The sequence below is a fragment of the Mustelus asterias genome, chromosome 3, assembly GCF_964213995.1.
Source record: "Mustelus asterias chromosome 3, sMusAst1.hap1.1, whole genome shotgun sequence".
Classification (NCBI taxonomy): Eukaryota; Metazoa; Chordata; class Chondrichthyes; order Carcharhiniformes; family Triakidae; genus Mustelus; species Mustelus asterias.
Window position 1 is genome coordinate 126865580 of NC_135803.1, and position 18374 is coordinate 126883953.

At 38.7% G+C, this 18374-nt stretch overlaps 1 protein-coding gene across 3 annotated transcripts in view; it reads right to left on the reverse strand.

The window, feature by feature from the left end:
• Window positions 1–17216, reverse strand: part of pxk (PX domain containing serine/threonine kinase) — a 60431-nt gene extending 43215 nt beyond the window's left edge. For all 3 annotated transcript variants that reach the window (XR_013497470.1, XM_078209548.1, XM_078209549.1), the window contains exons 1-5: window positions 16846–17216; window positions 7457–7507; window positions 5150–5197; window positions 2642–2828; window positions 1552–1629 (exon numbers count right to left, since the gene is read on the reverse strand). Coding sequence is in view for 2 of the 3 variants with exons in the window: in XM_078209548.1 (XP_078065674.1) it covers window positions 1552–1629; window positions 2642–2828; window positions 5150–5197; window positions 7457–7507; window positions 16846–16947 (466 nt within the window). In the remaining variant the exon portion in view is untranslated. The remainder of the gene's footprint in view (window positions 1–1551; window positions 1630–2641; window positions 2829–5149; window positions 5198–7456; window positions 7508–16845) is intronic.
• Window positions 17217–18374: the final 1158 nt, after the last annotated feature.

The window sequence follows — 18374 nt, forward strand, 5'->3', positions numbered from 1 at the left end:
ATTTTAAAGTCAGTCATAATGCAAAAGTATCAAATTCCAAACCTTTCTTCAGAAATACAATATTTTCCAGAATTACATTCCATGAAAATTAATTCCATTCAATCTCATTGCAGACAAAAAAATGACATGGTAAGCCTAAAAAAACAAACATTCAGGTTCAAACCGAGTGTACTTTATTAAAATTGATTTCTGGAGATCAACGTACGCTCTTTGATATCAGATGATGGAGAGATTACCTGCAAAAACTAGTTTCAAAGCCGAGCATAAATGCTTATGTATTCACCCAAGAATTGGTCAATACCATTCAAAAGGTTCATACTAGAAGTCATTTGTACATGTCATAGAAAGGGTTGCCATCTGCTGAACCAGGGAACATTTGCAATCCTGTTCAAAATTCTCTTAAGATATTTATAGCAACTGAAATGAAAGTTAATTATGAAATTGTAATAAAAAAGAGAACCTCCTATTAATCTTATATAAATTCTTAAATTATACCCCTCATTATTCAGCTTTGGCAGGAATTCAAAAACCTTCTTAATATTAATATCGATGGTTCTCTTGCATTGTTCACAAGCTGAAAGTTAAGTTGCACATCTCATGTGGCTAGCAGAATGAAAGTTAGTTTGAAACTTAGGGTGAAAATGGATGATGCAGAGATTTGCAGCCTATGGGTAATGGGGCCAGATATTATGGGCAAAGTTGTCACAAGAAAGAAAACTTGGTTAAATAATATTAAATTTGAGAGTGGAGCATAGGTGATCTTAGAAGCAGAGTGCAACCAGAAATGGTAATGAGTGTGGACTAGTCAATTCTAAGACTTGTAGAAGTCCAAGTATCTGTACATGGTGTGTTTGTAAATAAGTTGCAAATCTTTTCAGGTCATCACTATTCTATTTTATACCAAAGAGCATACAATAATCCATTCACCTCAATGTACACTTCACAAAACACTATTATCTTCATGTTGGCTTGCTTTACCCTACAATGCAATTAGAGAGCATTGATTTTGAGGGAATCCAATTTGGAAAGAATATTCAAGTTGGGCAGCAAGTTTTAGTATTGATAAATAACCAAAGCAGAAAATCATTTGAGAAGAAAAGTTAGAGATTTTATCTAAAAACTGACATACAATTCACAATTAACATTAAATTGGTGCACGGAGTATGATGAGCACAAAAAAACAAGGTTAAAAAATGATAAATGGGGATGTTTACCATCATCAGGGCTCATCTGCCTAAATGATGAGATAAAAGTTTTCTTTTTGCAGCTGTTAAGGTCCTATGTGAAACAAATTGGGGAAGTTTCAACCCACAGCTATAATCAAAAAACTTAACAACTCATTCCTAGTCAGAGACGCTACAAGTGAAAAAAATGTCATTGCAGCTGGGGAAATGAATATTGTCAGGAAAGAACAGATGCTGACACCAAATCTGTAAATCTATCTGGACATACTAGAAGCAGGTATATTCCAAACCTTAACTATGACATATCTCTCAATAATCAGAACTATTCACAAAACAAATGCACAGACCACACTGTAGATTTACTCACCAATTTCCTTCAGTGGTTCTACCACCTCCCAGTTAGGTTCAGAACGGAAGAACATAGATACCTGCTGTAAGGCGATTTCTGTTTAGTAAGTTAAAGAGAGGGAATTATAGACTGTAAGCTTTTGCATATACATGTTCAATTCGGAACATTGAAAAATAAGAAATCAACATCAAACAGATAAATTAGCAACAAAGAATAACTTTTAAAAATGTCTTCCAGTAATTACTCTGCCAGACCTGACAGGAATATGGGACATACAGTAATGAACAACTTTGATGTAATGGTTACTATTTGTGGAGACTTGGCCACATTTTTGTAAACCTCTTGCTTGGATCATTGATTCAGCTGCAAGAACCTGAAATACTTTCCTCTATTCTGTTTATGCCATTCAACTGTAAACAGTGGTTGCCCAACAATGAATGGATAATTTTGATTGGATTGATGAAAATAATTTATGGAATCTCAGTACTGCTCTAGATAGAATATGTTTTAATAATTTCAAATTTGATCATTAGTGTGTACTGAACTAGCCAATCTCAGCTAGGATAGCAGTGATGGGGCTACAATTGGACTCAGGTCCCCAATCTAGTTACTAGCCAAAGTTCTTGAACTTCTGATTGCTATTGAGAAATCTGTTGGTGGCAGATGTGAGCAGATGATATGACAGCATTGCCCAAGGCTCAGTGGTAAGACATAAAAGCTCTCAAGTTCAAACACAAAAAATTGTCACTTGTACGAATATTGGTGACTGTTGCCATTTGCAAAAACCAAAGCCCAGAATAAATTATTGTCTTAACTATAGAAGCCCAAGAGGAGAAAACTTCAAATTGAAATAAGGAAAAAGAACTAAAAAAGTTGAAGCTTTAACTATTTTCAGCTGAATTTTAAACAAGATGAACATTTATAAAGGCAATGTGCGTGGGTTAATTAGTTGCTATTATTTTTTAAATGGCATTTACATTTTGAGAGCTTTGCTACAACAAGAAACTAGAGTACATATTATTTTGTAGAAGATGCAATTTACAATAACCGAGTTCACCATTGAACCAAACATCTGCAAAGCACAAAAGTCTGTTTCTGTGGTACTGACCAGTGTAGTTAGATGAGTAGTTGATGGGATCAAGAAATTTTTTAACCAGTTCACAGTTGGATAGCATATGCTGTGTTGTGATGAAATTCAGATAATTCTGAAGTCCTCGTTGTCTTTCTGCTATGAACTCACGATCCATATTTCCAATGAGTTTTTTGGGAGGTAGAGGTAGGATCAGACCTGAGATCTGTAATAAACTCAAATTTAGTGTAACTGTAAGCATATTGATTACTTAACATGTTCACTTTGTTCTATGTTTATGATTTGTAAAACAAATTTAAATCTAATTTCACTTTGTTGCATGTTTTTCAACAGCTCATCGCATAATAGTCTTTAAAAGCTCACATTAATAAGATTTTGATAATATTATATTTCATGGAGTTTTGCATAGGGTGGACTAATGTTTATGAACTTTTAGGTTAGCCACTTATAAAATAGGTCAGTTTGAATTTCTGCTAGACAACCAACAATCAAGTTAATTGGGAAACAAGAAGGCAGATTCTTGTGAGAAACTATACTTAATGAATTTAAGACCTCAATGGTGCCACTAAGTCTGAATTCAAAGGGTTTTCTGCTTCGAACGCATAGTTAACAACATTTGAGTTCAATAGCTTGACCTTCGGATGACACCTTGGGGGGGGAATTTTCCCACGGGAATTGTAGCGGGTGGGGGAATCCCTCAAGGTGGGATTTTCTGGTTTTGGGGCGAGTGCAGCAGAAAATCCCACCCTTTATGTTTAAACAAACCATGTATTACCTTAATTGATCTGTACCAGAAGGAAATCTTTATTTTTTGATATTATGAAAGGAAGTGTTTTTAACTTAGTGGCTTCAGTATCTGTTGGAGCTTGGGTTAAAATATGTCGACAAGAGAATGTGACTTTATTTATGACTGTTGTGCCTCAGTTTATGACCCATAAAGCAGGGTTTGCAAAGGTAGGATGACAGAACAACTTAGCACCCAATTGCCAATAAAAGAGGTGAAATTGGACTATTTCCAAAAATAGGATCCCAGAATAAGAAGTTGTGGGGATAAAAGTTGGAGAACTACTTTTCGTGTTGGCAGTTTGTACCATGGCTTCAATGGCATATTTATTCTGAGTAAGAAGTCTCACAACACCAGGTTAAAGTCCAACAGGTTTATTTGGTAGCAAATACCATAAGCTTTCGGAGCGTGCTGCTCCTTCGTCAGATGGAGTGGTCTCTGTGCCATTACTGTTGTGTCAGATCAGCCTTTTGATGTTCAAGCCTTATTTGAAATGTTTAGTTTTCAAATAAATAAGCTACTAGCTGGCTATAATGGATTTAGAAGCTATTTTTAAGAGCTCAAGTGTTCAAGCCTTATTTGAAATGTTTAGTTTTCAAATAAATAAGCTACTAGCTGGCTATAATGGATTTAGAAGCTATTTTTAAGAGCTCACAATTTTTCTGATGTTTCACATACATGTTGGACTTTAACCTGGTGTTGTGAGACTTCTTACTGTGCTTACCCCAGTCCAACGCCGGCATCTCCACATCATATTTATTCTGAGACATAGATCATCATTACCTCGGAGACAGAAGAAAACAGACCTTTGCTGCGCTGCCAGTATTCAAGCAATCCTAGCACCTTGAAGGCAAGATATTTACAGGCTGCCTCACTACTTCTTGTCAAGTATATTTACCTTTTAATAAGTTCTGCTTAATTACAAATACTAGCCATCTGTACTTTGTTAGGTCAAGCACAATTGAGGACCCAAGTGCTAGAAATTACAATTCAGATCGTAGAATTTTAATTAGAAGGATTTTATACCTTGGAACCCTCAAATTGTCATATCATTTACATTTTAATTACAACCTTGTCATTTCTAACCACTGTCGCTGCTGTAATTGATTAACATTCTCAACTTTATATTTTCGTAAGGGTTTTATATTAAGGTTTACCCTCCTTATGACTTTCAAAATAAATTACGTATATTTGGTCAATGAAATGAACCAATCCTGAAAAGAGAGCAACGTTAGAAAACTGCAGCATGTATGTGAAACATCAGAAAAATTGTGAGCTCTTAAAAATAGCTTCTAAATCCATTATAGCCAGCTAGTAGCTTATTTATTTGAAAACTAAACATTTCAAATAAGGCTTGAACATCAAAAGGCTGATCTGACACAACAGTAATGGCACCCTCTAATCTTGTACAGAAATTAGTGTTCAAAATATTCATAAGCAATTAAATCCTTAAGACAAAATAAGACTTCAAATATTAGCTTTTACAATAATATTCATTCTGCAGTTTCAAGATATGAAATTAATGCGAGCTTTATAACAATTTGGATCTCCATCCAATAAACTGTAGTAACACCTTTTGGATGTCACATTCTAAATTTTACAATCATTTCCAAATTCTCACTAGTATTAAGATTTGTTTGCAAATATATTTTCTTAATAGGTCATCATTTTTTCAAACTCCACTAAACTGGTTTGCTCCTGCAGTACATTAAAAATAAAGACAAAAGCAATTGACGAGATACCTGTAAACTAGCATTCAGGACATCAAAGTCACTGTATCTTCTGATAATCTGCAAATAATCACAAAATATAAAATATTCTCTTCACTATAAGTCAGTATGTTTTAGTTTCTAAAGTTTTACAACAATATTGTAGAGATATTTCATACTTAATTTAAAAACTGTTAGGTTCAATAAATGATTGCTCATTTGATTTTTTTTTTAAAAAGGAAAAGCTATATTTAACCCTAATGACAAACAATGATGATATTCCTGGGAGTGAAAATATCACCAAAATGTAATATCTGCAGAGGAAATGGGTGAAGTAGTGGACTGACAGGGCAAAACTTATCTCTGACCAGTAAACATGCCAGCACAAAACTGCCCTCAATTTGGCACCATTTGGTATTCAGATACTACAGTATGTCTAGTGTGGGAAATGGAAAATGCCATACTGGCACAATAGGTGTACATGAGACAGAGGCACATTGTTACAGTAGAGCAGGAGCAATGTTTGATCCTGAAACTGATTGCCTTAAATGGGAAGTTTTGCATTCCCAGCTTTAACATCCCTCACCTTGATCATGATTTTTCTTTAAAAAAAATCAATCATCCATGGTTAATTGACAGTATTAGTTTTATTATGCAAAATATTCTGGGCATATTTAAAAGGACATCCACATGTGTCAAAACAGTTACATGTCTCTGACTTTCTGAACAAGACTGGTGCGCAAACTTTGCACAGTGGGAACTCTAGTCCTCTGAATTTCTGAGGGTATTTCCATCGTATACTATCAGAAATGTACTTTCTTACTTTGAAAATGTCACAGTATAGTAAAGGGTTTCCTTAGTTGAACTTCCCTCTTTTTATTCAAAAAATATTGTGAAGAAATGTTATGCAGTACAGATGGTATTTCAAATTCTACATCATGCAGTATGTTTGAAATTCCCAAAACTTTCCTGCACGTCAAAATGGTGTCAGCGTGTAAAATTTCTTAAGAGTTCAGAGTTACAGTGAGGCAAGGAGTATAAAGGATTTCTGAAAAGGGCACTACTTAGGTTGCCACTTTCCAGTTGTAATATGTAAAGCTGACGGTTTAGTGTATGAAAACCAGCAGAGTTCTACAAAAGTCTCTAGAAATTCTTTTTGTGGATGTATCTGCAGCAGGGGGTTGTTTGTTCATAGAAAGAAACTGAATAACTTCAATTAAAACACAAACCGATTTATTATTAACTGTGGACCAAATAAGCCTAATTTCTTATGCGTATTTTATATTTGGGGGGGGGAATGGTGGCATAGTGGTAATGTCACTGTGGTAATGTCACAGAGGCTCAGACTAATCCTTTGGGGACAGTGGTTCAAAGCGCACACTGGTAGCTGGTGGAATTTAAATACATTTTTTTAAAAAATCTGGAATTGAAAAATCTCAATGGTAATCATAGAACTATCACTCATTGTCATTAAAAACCCATCTAGTTCACTAATGAGCTTTAGGGAAAGAAATCTGCCATACTTCCCTGGTCTGGCCCACATACAATTCCAGACCTACAGCAATGTGGTTGACTCTTAACTGCTCTCCGAAATGGCCTAGCAATCCACTCAGTTCAAGGACAATTAAGGAGTGCAACAAATGTTGGCCTTGTCAATGATGCCTACATTCCATGAACAAACATAAAAACTAATAGCAAAGGCAATCTAATTAATTGGACCTGGAATGAAACATTATTCTCACATGCAGAAATATCATTTGTTTATTTCAAACTCTGTGCATCTGCAAAAGCCTATTTGAACAAAACATAGCATTTGGTGACCACGTAACTACTGGAGTGTCATAAAAACCCATTTGGTTCATAAATGTCATTGAGGGAAGGAAATCTGTCATTCTTACCCTGTTTGGCTTACATGTGGCTCCAGATCCACATATCTCTCTTAATTCTCAAATCCCTTCTGAAATTGCTCAGCAAGCCACTCAGTTGTACCATACAGCATAATCACCACATAAACTGCAGCAACTCAAGATGGCAGCTCACAAACATCTCAGGGCCGATCAGGAATGTACAATAAATACTGGCTTGCCAACAACACTTCGTGAACGGAAAAAAGTCCAATCTCTTTTACCCATTTCCCTTCTTTAAGCGATTGTTAAGAGCAGCAGGCAGAAAGGCATGGATTAAAATGGCGAAAGTGTTATTAGACCAAGCTATGTTATTCTTTAATTAATTAATTTAATTTCACAAAATGATAACAGATGATTTGTAGCCTTTTAAGTCCTGCACAGAGTTAACTGGTAAAACATAATAGGTTAAAAAAATTACACTGAAATGGTATACCTGCCAACTGTTTTCTGCTGGAACTCCACGGTGTACACGAATAATATATTCCTATAGAAGTAAATGAGACATGTAAATAAGAGCAAAGTCAGAACAGAATACCTCATAATTTTAACCAATACAGCACAATGGCCTGAAACAATATCAGTTGAGAATTATAGACTTTTTAAAAATCAGCCTAATAATTAAAGGTACTCTCTGATGTAGTAATTAAGCAATAATAACAAGAGGTTACAAATAGGTTACAAGTTTAAATTCCAGTCTTTTGAGTTAATTTGTTGGCAGTTGGGACATTACAATTGGCCTTTAGACCTAGGAAAAAGGAGAGAATAAAAATAAGCCAGAGTTTTAGCTCCTCATCACTATCAAAAGAAAAGAATTCCTGCATTTATAGTGCACCTTTCACAAGCTCAGGGCATCCCAAAGTGTTTAACAGCCAATTAAGTACTTGGTAAAGCAATCACTGTTGTAACACAGGAAACGGGGAAGCCAAAATTGGGCACAGCAAGTTCCTACAAACAGCAACATGATGGTGCTCAGATAATTTGTGTTTGTGGTGTTTACTGAGATAAATGTTGGTCAGGACACTGGTGATAACTCCCTTGCTCTTCTTCAAGATAGTACCATGCAATCTTCTCCAGCTACCAGAGAGGGCAGACCATCTTATCCAGAAGATAGCACCTCAGATAGCACACCATTCCCTCTGTACTATAGTGGAGAGTCAGCCTAAATTTTTATGCTCAAGTCTTTGGAGTGTTTCTTGAACCCACAATCTTTTGACTCAAGCCATAGCTGAAACAAAGTTGATGACATTAAAACACAAACACGGTTAGGCTAGGCTGTGTTATCCTTCATGATTAAATGACCTACCAACAATCAGTATCCAATTTCACTTGGGAGTATGGTCACTTAGGTTAAATACCAGAGCATCCATGGGACCATACCTCTGCAAACATCTGCCTCTTTAACAAAGGAGGGAAGAATGAGGTCTGAATTTTGCCTGCAAGACACTGGCCTAGTTTTTTGCTGAAGGAATTAGAAACAAGGCTAGCTGCATCACCAACATCAGGAAGCAAATCAGCTTCTAACATCTGCACCTACCCAGTCAAACAAAGAAATTAAGAAGCTGCTGCACAGTTTGCCCTGCTCAAGCTGCATCACACCAGTATCTTATCAATAGATTCAGGGTTAAAATCCATGAAGGATGCAAGGTTGTGGTACTTACCCACTCAGCATGCCAGAAAAAGTTAAGGCTAATACATTCAGGGAAAGTTCATTTTTATCAGCATGATGTGTCTTAATTACTGCCTTCTTTCTAGCCCTGAAAATATCATTTTACAAATGTGGTCTTATTCCTTCAGAATTATTACTGGACATTTAAAAATGGGTTTTTACTTTTTAGTTGTCTCTTTTCTGTTTCGCTCAATCCTGGTTTTCTTTACCTGTCTGTCTGTTTTCTCTCTAAATTAAATGTTCTAATCTATACCTCCTCGTTTAGAGGCTTCTTCAATCTGACTGGGTGAACAAAGACACTGCTACTGCATGTCTTGTTGAAATAGATTCTGGATTTCCTGTAACAATCATAAGTTGCCACTCAAAAATCCACAAAGATCTGTGTGAAGCTGTAAATATAATAAAAGGCAAGCACCAGTCTTTCACTGCTCACTGTAAAATCAGGGCCATTCCATTTTGAAAAGATTGAATAATGCATTATTTGTCAGCATTGAGCATCCTTAATATAGGGGCACCAACAGCAGATTTAAAGTATAGTTGTGCCTTAACACTGATTTAACAAGAAGCTTTATAAATCATCCTTTCCGTTGCATCACTATAATTTTTCCATATCAGCTATTATAGCTTCATCATATAAAGAAATCCGTATTGTGGGCATGCATCTATTAAGAAGCAGGTGGAGATTATCCTTGCCAGTAGTAGAAATGTGAGACTCTTATTCCATCACTCTGGCCTGCATCAGGTCCCAAAGCAAATGTAACTGTTTTCTTAACTTACTAAAGAACTCACTCTCCCAACTGCACGGTGGACAATTAAGCATAGAACAATGTTGCGTTGTAAGCCAACAAGGTCAGAGTTAACAAATTAAGATCATTTTGTAAAAGACTGAGACAAAATGGAGGACTACAATGCATTCACAGAAAACCAAGTGAGTAAATTGAACTTAAATGGATCAATACTCCTTAAGAAAATATAGTCAAAAAGGAGTGTTCTATTACAATGCTTCAATAATCAATTTATCTCGAATAAAAGAATAATATTGCATAAGTCTAAAAAGACTGCCACTGCTTGAAGGATGATAAAGTAAATAACAAAAAGGTTGAATAATACAGTGGAGGCACTGATGTTAATATGAACATATCCAATAGGAAAGTTAGGTTATTTTGCGCGTGAGGGAGATACTTGAAAAGATAGAGGGAACTTTTAGACTAACCCTGTCAATCAGCTGGCCTCAGATATCTTTCCACACCCTACCTTTATAACTCCCAAAATAATAATTAAGCCCACAATGAAGCATGTGGCTAGCAAAAATAGCTGTGGTTACAAAACACACTGAAAATTGTAACATTTTAAAATTAGACTCCTACTGTCTCCTACATTTCCGTTCCACACACCGTATGAAAGCAAACTGAATGAATATGCCACAATCACAACAACAGTACTCTTTTCACAGGACACTCCATCAGAGCAAATTCGTCCCTCCTCCCCACATAGTAGGTAAGAATATTCAACTTTAGTGTGGTTCATCTGTATACCACGATTTTCTTTTGTCTCTTTGCCAATATCTCTTGTCCTCGCCTGATGTTCACAAGGGAGTTAAGAGTGCGATGAAGCAGAAAAAAAACAGAAGTCAGGTTGATAACACAAATGTTGAATATAGAAAGTTCAGAAGGGAAGTGAGAAAGAAAATCAGAGCCAAAAAGAGGTAACAAAGATTATGTTCTTGATATATATTTTTTTTTTCTCAGTCATTTTTATATATATATATGACCAAGAAAATATATATAAGACTTGGGTAAGCAGCATACAATCTTAAAATTTGCAGATAACATAAAATTGGAAATATTATGAACTGTGAGGAGGATAGTGATAGACTTCAAGAGGATTGGTGGAAAATACAGACATGTGGCAGACGAAAAATTAATCGGAGAAATGTTATGTGATCCATTCCAGTAGGAATAATGAAGATAGGAAATACACGATAAAGGGTACAATTCTAAAGTGGATGCAAGAAGAGAGAGATCTGGGGGCATAAGTGCAAAACTCATTGAAAGTGTCAGGGCAGGTTCAGGATGTGGTTGAAAAAGCATAAAGGATCCGGTACAGGATACAAACACAAGGAATTAATTTTGAACCTTTATATGGCTTTGGTCTGGATTCAACTGGAGTACTGGATCCAATTCTGGGCTCTGTGCTTTAAGGGGGAAGTGAAGGCAGTAGAGAAGGTGCAGAAATGGTTTACGAGAATGGTTCCAGGGACATAAAAACGTAAAAAATAGGGAGGAGGAGGCCATTCGCCCCTTTGAGCCTGCTCTGCCATTCATTATGACCATGGCTGATCATCCAACTCAATAATCTGATCCCACCTTCCTCCCATTATGCTTTATTCCCCTTCGCCTCAAGTGCCTATATTTAACTGCTACTGTTTTGGCCTCAACTACTTTATGTGGTAGTGAATTCCACAGGCTGATCACTCTCTGAGTGAAGAAATTTCTCCTCATCTCTGTCCTAAACAGCCTACCCTGTATCCTCAGACTGTAACCCCCTGATTCTAGACAACCCCACCATTGGGAATATCCTTCTTGCATCTACCCTGACTAGCCCTGTTAGAATTTTATAGGTTTCTATGAGAAACCCTTCATTCTTCTGAACTCCAGAGGAAACAATATTTACAATGTACAAGATTTAAACTACAATCACTTTCATTTACCTTTAACATTATTTGTGCAATTTCTGACCATTCAAATATTTTGGTTTAGTTGCAGTTTTGCTAACTTTGCCTTGATAACTGGCTAAAAGCCTTTGCTAAGTTTGATAAGTGAGATTCACTGAAGATAAAACAGGGCATGTGATGTTCTCTCTCACTCAGATCATTTTACACGATAACCCCCAAAGAGCTCATCCTGGAAACATTTCAAAAGAAGGCCTTTTTACTCTTATATGTAGCATTTTCTCCCAATATTCTTTTTGATTTTAGCATAAACACAAGCAATCGAATGAGAGTAAACAATGTAAGAGAAAAGAAAAAGAAAAACTCTCACTGAATATAGAAACTGGGTAAACAGGAAACAAAATTCAACTGGCAGTTTGACAGATGATGATGCCCAGCAACAAAATCACATGGAACAACTCCCCTGATGACTCGGAGGTAAGATTATTCTACAATGAACAAATACTTTAAGCACCTTTAACATAACAAAGCATCCCAATGTGCATCACAGGGTGCACATTCAACAAAATATGACATCAAGCCACATAAGGAAACAATAGGACAGGGTTTGGTTGAGAGGTAGGTTTTAGGAAAGTTGTCTTCAACGAGGAGAAGTAGGTAGAAAGGCAGAGCGGTTAAGGGAGCGAATTCAGAATTTATGACCTAACACAAAATTTGGACACAAGCAAAGACGACAAAGGAACACATGAAGTGAAAAATACACCACTGGGAGACAGAACACGATTAAAAAGAGTGCAAGGCACTATAAGAACACAAGTTTTCACTTGGAACTCGGGAGCGAAATACTCCTTAGCTTGCTTCAGATTTTGAACACTACTTTCAAACAGGAACTTCTAAACCTTGCCCCGAGTTCCTGGGGAATTCCTGTGGCAGTGGCATGGTGCACATAAAAGAACTGAATTGATTTTTATTAAAAATTTCAAACTTCATTTCCACCAAGGATATTTTTGTAATGATGCCAATACATCAATTTGTTTTCAGAGACCAGTATTTCAGAAAACTCCCAGCTGGTTCAAAATTGCAACCTGGCAGGTGGGGTAAAGGAACATAAGGGATTACTAAATAAACTTAAAAACTGTGTACCCAATCAGTTTCACTTCAGAGAACAACGGGTATATTTCATAGTCAGAAACCTCTAGTTCTGCCGCATACCCAAAGATAGATAGGAAACTGAAAATGACTGTGTCTGTTGAAGAACAGGACGCAATGGCCTCTTCCTATGTTGTAACCATGCTGGAATTCTTCCTCCTCTCCATGCTATAAAAAACTTCTTAAAAGGAGGAAGTTCATTTTTAAACTTTTACTGGCAGAATAATCTCGAAACCAAAATAATGTATACGACGAATACTTTGATTAATTTACAGAAAGGTTAAAAACATTCGGTGGCAATGTAGCATGTTCTGCAGCAGCATAATTGAAAGTAGTCAGGAAGTTTCTCAATGGATGTGGCCATGAGTGTCTTGAAGCCGAGAATGATTCACAACTTTTTGAATTCCAGTGATCCAGCCAACAAATATGGTAATAGAAAAATTTAAAGTCTGGCCCAAAAATAATTCAGTTTGCTGTAATTCTTTGCCCTTACCATTCAAGTACAATTTCTGTAAAATTATGTCTTAAAAGCCTTACAACAGCAACATACGGGGGACTTGTGGCGCAGTGGTAGAGTCCCTTCCTATGAGCCAGAAGCTCGGGGTTCAAGGCCCTTTCCAGGACTTGATAGCCATCAAAAGTGTGTTCATAACATGGGATTAGAAACGTGCAAAACCTTCTTATTTCCCTTGGCAGGTGGTACGAGCTGGGGAGACTCCTGGTCAGCCAGAACCTGCAAAAGGCAATGAAAAATCACTGCAGTACCTTGCCAGGCATAACCATGGACCAACACATGGAAGTCTGTGGTTTGCCAACACCCTCTTTTTAGGACATGCTATCTGAAGAGAGAGAGGAAGAACAACAATGTTCAAATGAATTGCTCAAGAACAGGTAAATGGAAGATTCAAGTGGATCTCTGAAATAGGATAACAGCTTTGGGAGTCATGAATGCCTATCTCTAACTACTTGTTAGGCTAAACTCTCAATAGATTTACAGTCAAATGCTTATCTGATGTCACTCAAACTCCCACAATTCTATTTTTTGGCTCAAACCTCATCCCTCCTTAGATGGACTGTATTTCACAGAATCACAGTATGGTTACAACATAAGAGGCCATTGTACATGCTGACCCTACAAGAGCAACTCGACTCATCCTAATAATCCCCCCGCCTTTTGCCTGTTCTCCTGTAAGTCCTTTTCCTTCAGATAATTATCCAATTCCCTTTTTAAAACGAAATTGAATCTGTCTCCACCGTACTCTCAAGAAGTTCATTCTAGATCATAACCACTTGTGATGAAAAACATCTCCTTCCTCATTTTGCCTCTGATTCTTTTGTCAATCACTTTAGTGATATCCTCTGGTTCCTGAACTTTCTTTCGGAGCGTTCGCTGCTCCTTTGTCAGGTGAGTGGCCACTCCCCTGACGAAGGAGCAGCGAGCGCTCCGAAAGCTAGTGGCTTGTGCTACCAAATAAACCTGTTGGACTTTAACCTGGTGTTGTGAGACTTCTTACTGTGTTTACCCCAGTCCAACGCCGGCTTCTCCACATCCTGAACTTTCACCAGTTGGAACAGCATCTGCTTAAGCATTCTGTCAGAATCCTCATGATTTTGAGCTCCTCTTTCTAATCTCTTCTCAAGTTTCTCTTCTGTAAGGAGAACAGTCCCAGCTTTGCCACGTAACTGGTTCAGGGGATGAGAGACTTCATTCTTGTATATGTTTTCTGTATCCTCTCCAATGCCTTCTCCCAGAATTAGACACTATTCCAGCTGAGGCTGAACCAGTGACTTATTAAGGTTCGCCATAACTTCTTCCTTGCTTTTGTTCTCTACATTTCTGTTTGTAAAGCCCAGGATCCCAAATGCCTCATAATCACTTCCTCAACCTGCCCTGCCACCTTCGATAATTTCTGTACATATGCCCAAAAGTCACAATGCTCCTGCACCTCCTTTAGAATTGTATCCTTTATTTTATATTGCTTTTCTTTGTTATTCTTACCAAAATGTACCACTTCACACTTTCCTGCATTAAATTTCATCTGCCACATGTCTGCCCAATTCATGAGCTTATGTCCTCTATAAATCTATGACGGATGAGGAAAATAAATTGCAGGGCTATGCAGGTAGATCAGAAAAAAATGGGACTGCCTGGAAAGCTCTGCAGAGAGCCAGTACTGACTTGATAGGCTGAATGACATCCTCATGTCATTATGACTATTGTTATCCCCATAAGTTCACAATACTTCCCAGTTTTGTCATCTGCAAATTTTGAAATTGAACGCCTAGGTCATTTCATACAGATCAAGAGAAGTACTGGTCCTAATACCAACCCATGGGTATCCCCACTATACACTGTCTTCCAATGTGTAAAAACAATCATTACTTTTTCCTGCCACTTAACCAACTTCATATCAGCACCCAACACACTTTCTTAAGTGTAGACGCAGGTTCATGTTTGCAATTTACTTCAGTGAGGTAATAGTCTCAGCATTGGGGACAGGTCACCATCTACACAGTTGTCAAGTCACCCAGGTCATTTTTACAAACTTCTCAGAGATCATTACAACAGCAACACTGACAGAGAGATCTTAAAGCAGATCATTTGGCCATCCCAGCAGTGTGGTACATTGGAGCATGGGTGAATCAAAGTTCAGAAAAGCAGGGGTGGGGGAGGAGAAATCAAATACCTGAAGCCGTATCATGGTTTCGTTTTCTTAAACAAGTGTACAGAACATAAATTTACTGATAAACAGAAACAATTTTTTGAAAAGGCAGTTTAGTATTCAGGTTAGTAAAGTTCAAGTTTCAGAATAATTCTCCACATTTAAATGGAAAAAAAATCGTCATGACCTTTATTTGATGTTTTTCATTCAATCTGATTGATAAATGCCTGTTTAACTTTCATTTTTGCATCAGAATTGCACGTTGAAACAGAACAGAAAGGAAATGCATTGAGCAATGATACCATGAATCATGTGATGCAGTGCTTAATGCTCCATTTTTGTGGTTTAAGAAAGGCATAAGAAACTGAATGTTCACTGCAAAATAATGCAACACAACAGTGACAGTTAATTCTGTACATCAACCTTATAGTGAATTTTTAAGGTATTTCAGTACTCTTAGCACCCCGCATTGACTTTGGCTAAGTCTCCAAACCACACAAACCACTCCTACTGTTCTCAGCACACATGTGAAACCCGATCCCATGTCTTTGGAAGCGTTGTCAGGGGAAACGTAGATAAGAAGAAAGGGGCCGAGGAAAGATGTTTCCGGGCTCCAAAGGTAATGATTTCAGGGCAGGAAAAGCAAAACGATTGGAGCCAAAAGAGGTCAGCGCCCCAATGAGCTGGACAACGAAGGAGAAGCGTTTTAGGAATATGGTTGTGATTAACAGTATCAAAGATTGCAAGGCTGTCAAAGGGAATGAAGAGCAATAGTGCAACACAGTCACAACATTTGTCATTTTAACTTTGATTAGAGCTGTGGCAGAAACCTGGTGGAGTCAAGATTTAAAACCCCCAAGCACCCCTGTACTTCAGCAGTGGTGTTTTTAGTGTGTGCAATACACTGAAATTATACACTCTTTATACAAACTAAGTTAACTATGACTACTCAACGGCATTTTACATCTGTTTTAGCCAACAAGAAACAGATGACAAAAGTACAAATGTATGAATAAACACATTTCTTTTGGCATGGATATAGTAATGAAGGAAGTGAGTTAAATGGTACCAGTTTGGGGGGGGGGGGGCGTTGGATGTTGTCAGCCCTTTGGCAGCAGCAGAGTGGTTAGCACTGCTGCCTCACAGTGCTAAAGACCCGGCTTGGGTCACTGTCTGTGTGGAGTCTGCACGTTCTCCCCGTGTCTGCATGGGTTTCCTCCCACAGTTCGAAAGACATGCTGCTTAGGGTGCATTGGCCGTACTAAATTCTCCCTCAGTGTTACCCGAACAGGCGCCGGAGTGTGGCGACTAGGGGATTTTCACAGTAACTTCATTGCAGTGTTAATATAAGCCTACTTGTGACACTAATATATAAACTTTAACAATGCAGGGGTTGTGTAACACGGTTATCAGCAGTTAGTGATCAGAGAGACGGAGAGGATTTCACAATCCTCCAGTTGACTAAAGGCAGGCTCTGCCTCCGGCTGCTCCCTGACTGACTGCATTTCCAGCTGAGGGACTGGGACCGCGCTCCGTAACCAGCCAGCCCGGCCCTGCGCCACCGCACCTCCCAACCGGCATCACCCCGGGCTCCCAGAGCGGGGCAGGGGCCGCGGCCTAGCCGCCTCCTCCTCCTCCTCTCCCCGGGGCCGGGGGCGGCTCTCCGCACTCACCGTGTGCGACTGTAGGTTTTGGCTGGCTTCGATCACACACGAAAGCTGCACCGTGTCGTCCAACAGCACTTTGCCCGGGCTCTTCTTCTCCATGAACGCCATTGCGAGGCCGGGGGCTCGGCGGGCATGTGTGAGGGGCAGAGCGACCGCCGCCTCGGAGCTGCTTCAACCGGAGCCTCAAGCCGGGCAGCCCGGCCGGCCGGCACGCACAGAGTCCGCGGGGTCCTACACTCCACCGACTGCCACCCAGAGAGCGCTGCTGGCACCTTCCAGCCACTGCCGGAGCGCTGCTGGCACCTTCCAGCCACTGCCGGAGCGCTGCTGGCACCTTCCAGCCACTGCCGGAGCGCTGCTGACACCTTCCAGCCACTGCCGGAGCGTTGCTGACACCTTCCAGCCACTGCTGGAGCCTGGTGAAACTGACACATGCACACTGGCAAGTTGCCAAGTCACGATGCTGAACTGCAGCAGTGACCCCCAGGGTCAACTCTGTGTAGATAACTAAAAGTTACACCTGAAATTACGCCCCGATCCGATCATGTGCCCATTTTGCTAAACTGTCAATGTGCTGTCAGTGTACTGTCAATCAGTAATAAATGCAAACGTCCGAAAGACGTGTTGGTTAGGTGCATTGGTCATGTTAAATTCTCACTCAGTGTACCCGAACAGACGCCCGAGTGTGGCAACTGGGAGATCTTCACAGTAACTTTATTGCAGTGTTGATGTAAGCCTACTTGTGACACTAATAAACTTTTTAAAACAAGCATAAATCAGTTAAATAATCAGAACCAAACAAAGCACACCATACAATCTTACAATAAATTTGAAAATTGATCTTCCCATACACCGAACTATCATTCAAGCAGATTAAGTACAGCACAGCATATTTAAGAATATGAGAATGTGTTTTTTAAAAATCTTTTCAATGCTTAAAGTAACTCATCCTGGTTACAAAATGTATATTCTAAAGCGACAACAAAATAAAATGACAAATACACTAGGGAGACTCCATGGATGAATCAAGACTTAAGGGAGCAACTAAAGATGAGGAAAAAGCATACATTTAGTACAAAGACAACAGGAGAAGAGCATGATAGGAGAGAATACAAGCCAATCAGAAGTAAAAAAAAACGATCAGGAAAGAAAAGAGGAACCACAAAATTAGATTATCAAGGAACATAAAACAATAAATAAAGTTTATTTATTAGTCATAAGTAGGCTTACATTAACACTACAATGAAATTACTGTGAAATTCACCTAGTCACCACACTTCGGCACCTGTTCGGGTCAATGCACCTAACCAGAGAGGAAACCGGAGCACCTGAGTAAACCCACACAGACACAGGGAGAAGGTGCAAACTCCTTACAGACAGTGACCCAAGCTGGGAATTGAACCCAGGTCTCTGGCACTGTGAGGCAGCAGTGCTAACCACTGAGCCACCATGACATATAAAATATTTTGTAGGCACATCGATAAAAAAGGAAAGCTGTGATGGGAGTAGGACCATTTCGGAAAGACTGGATAATA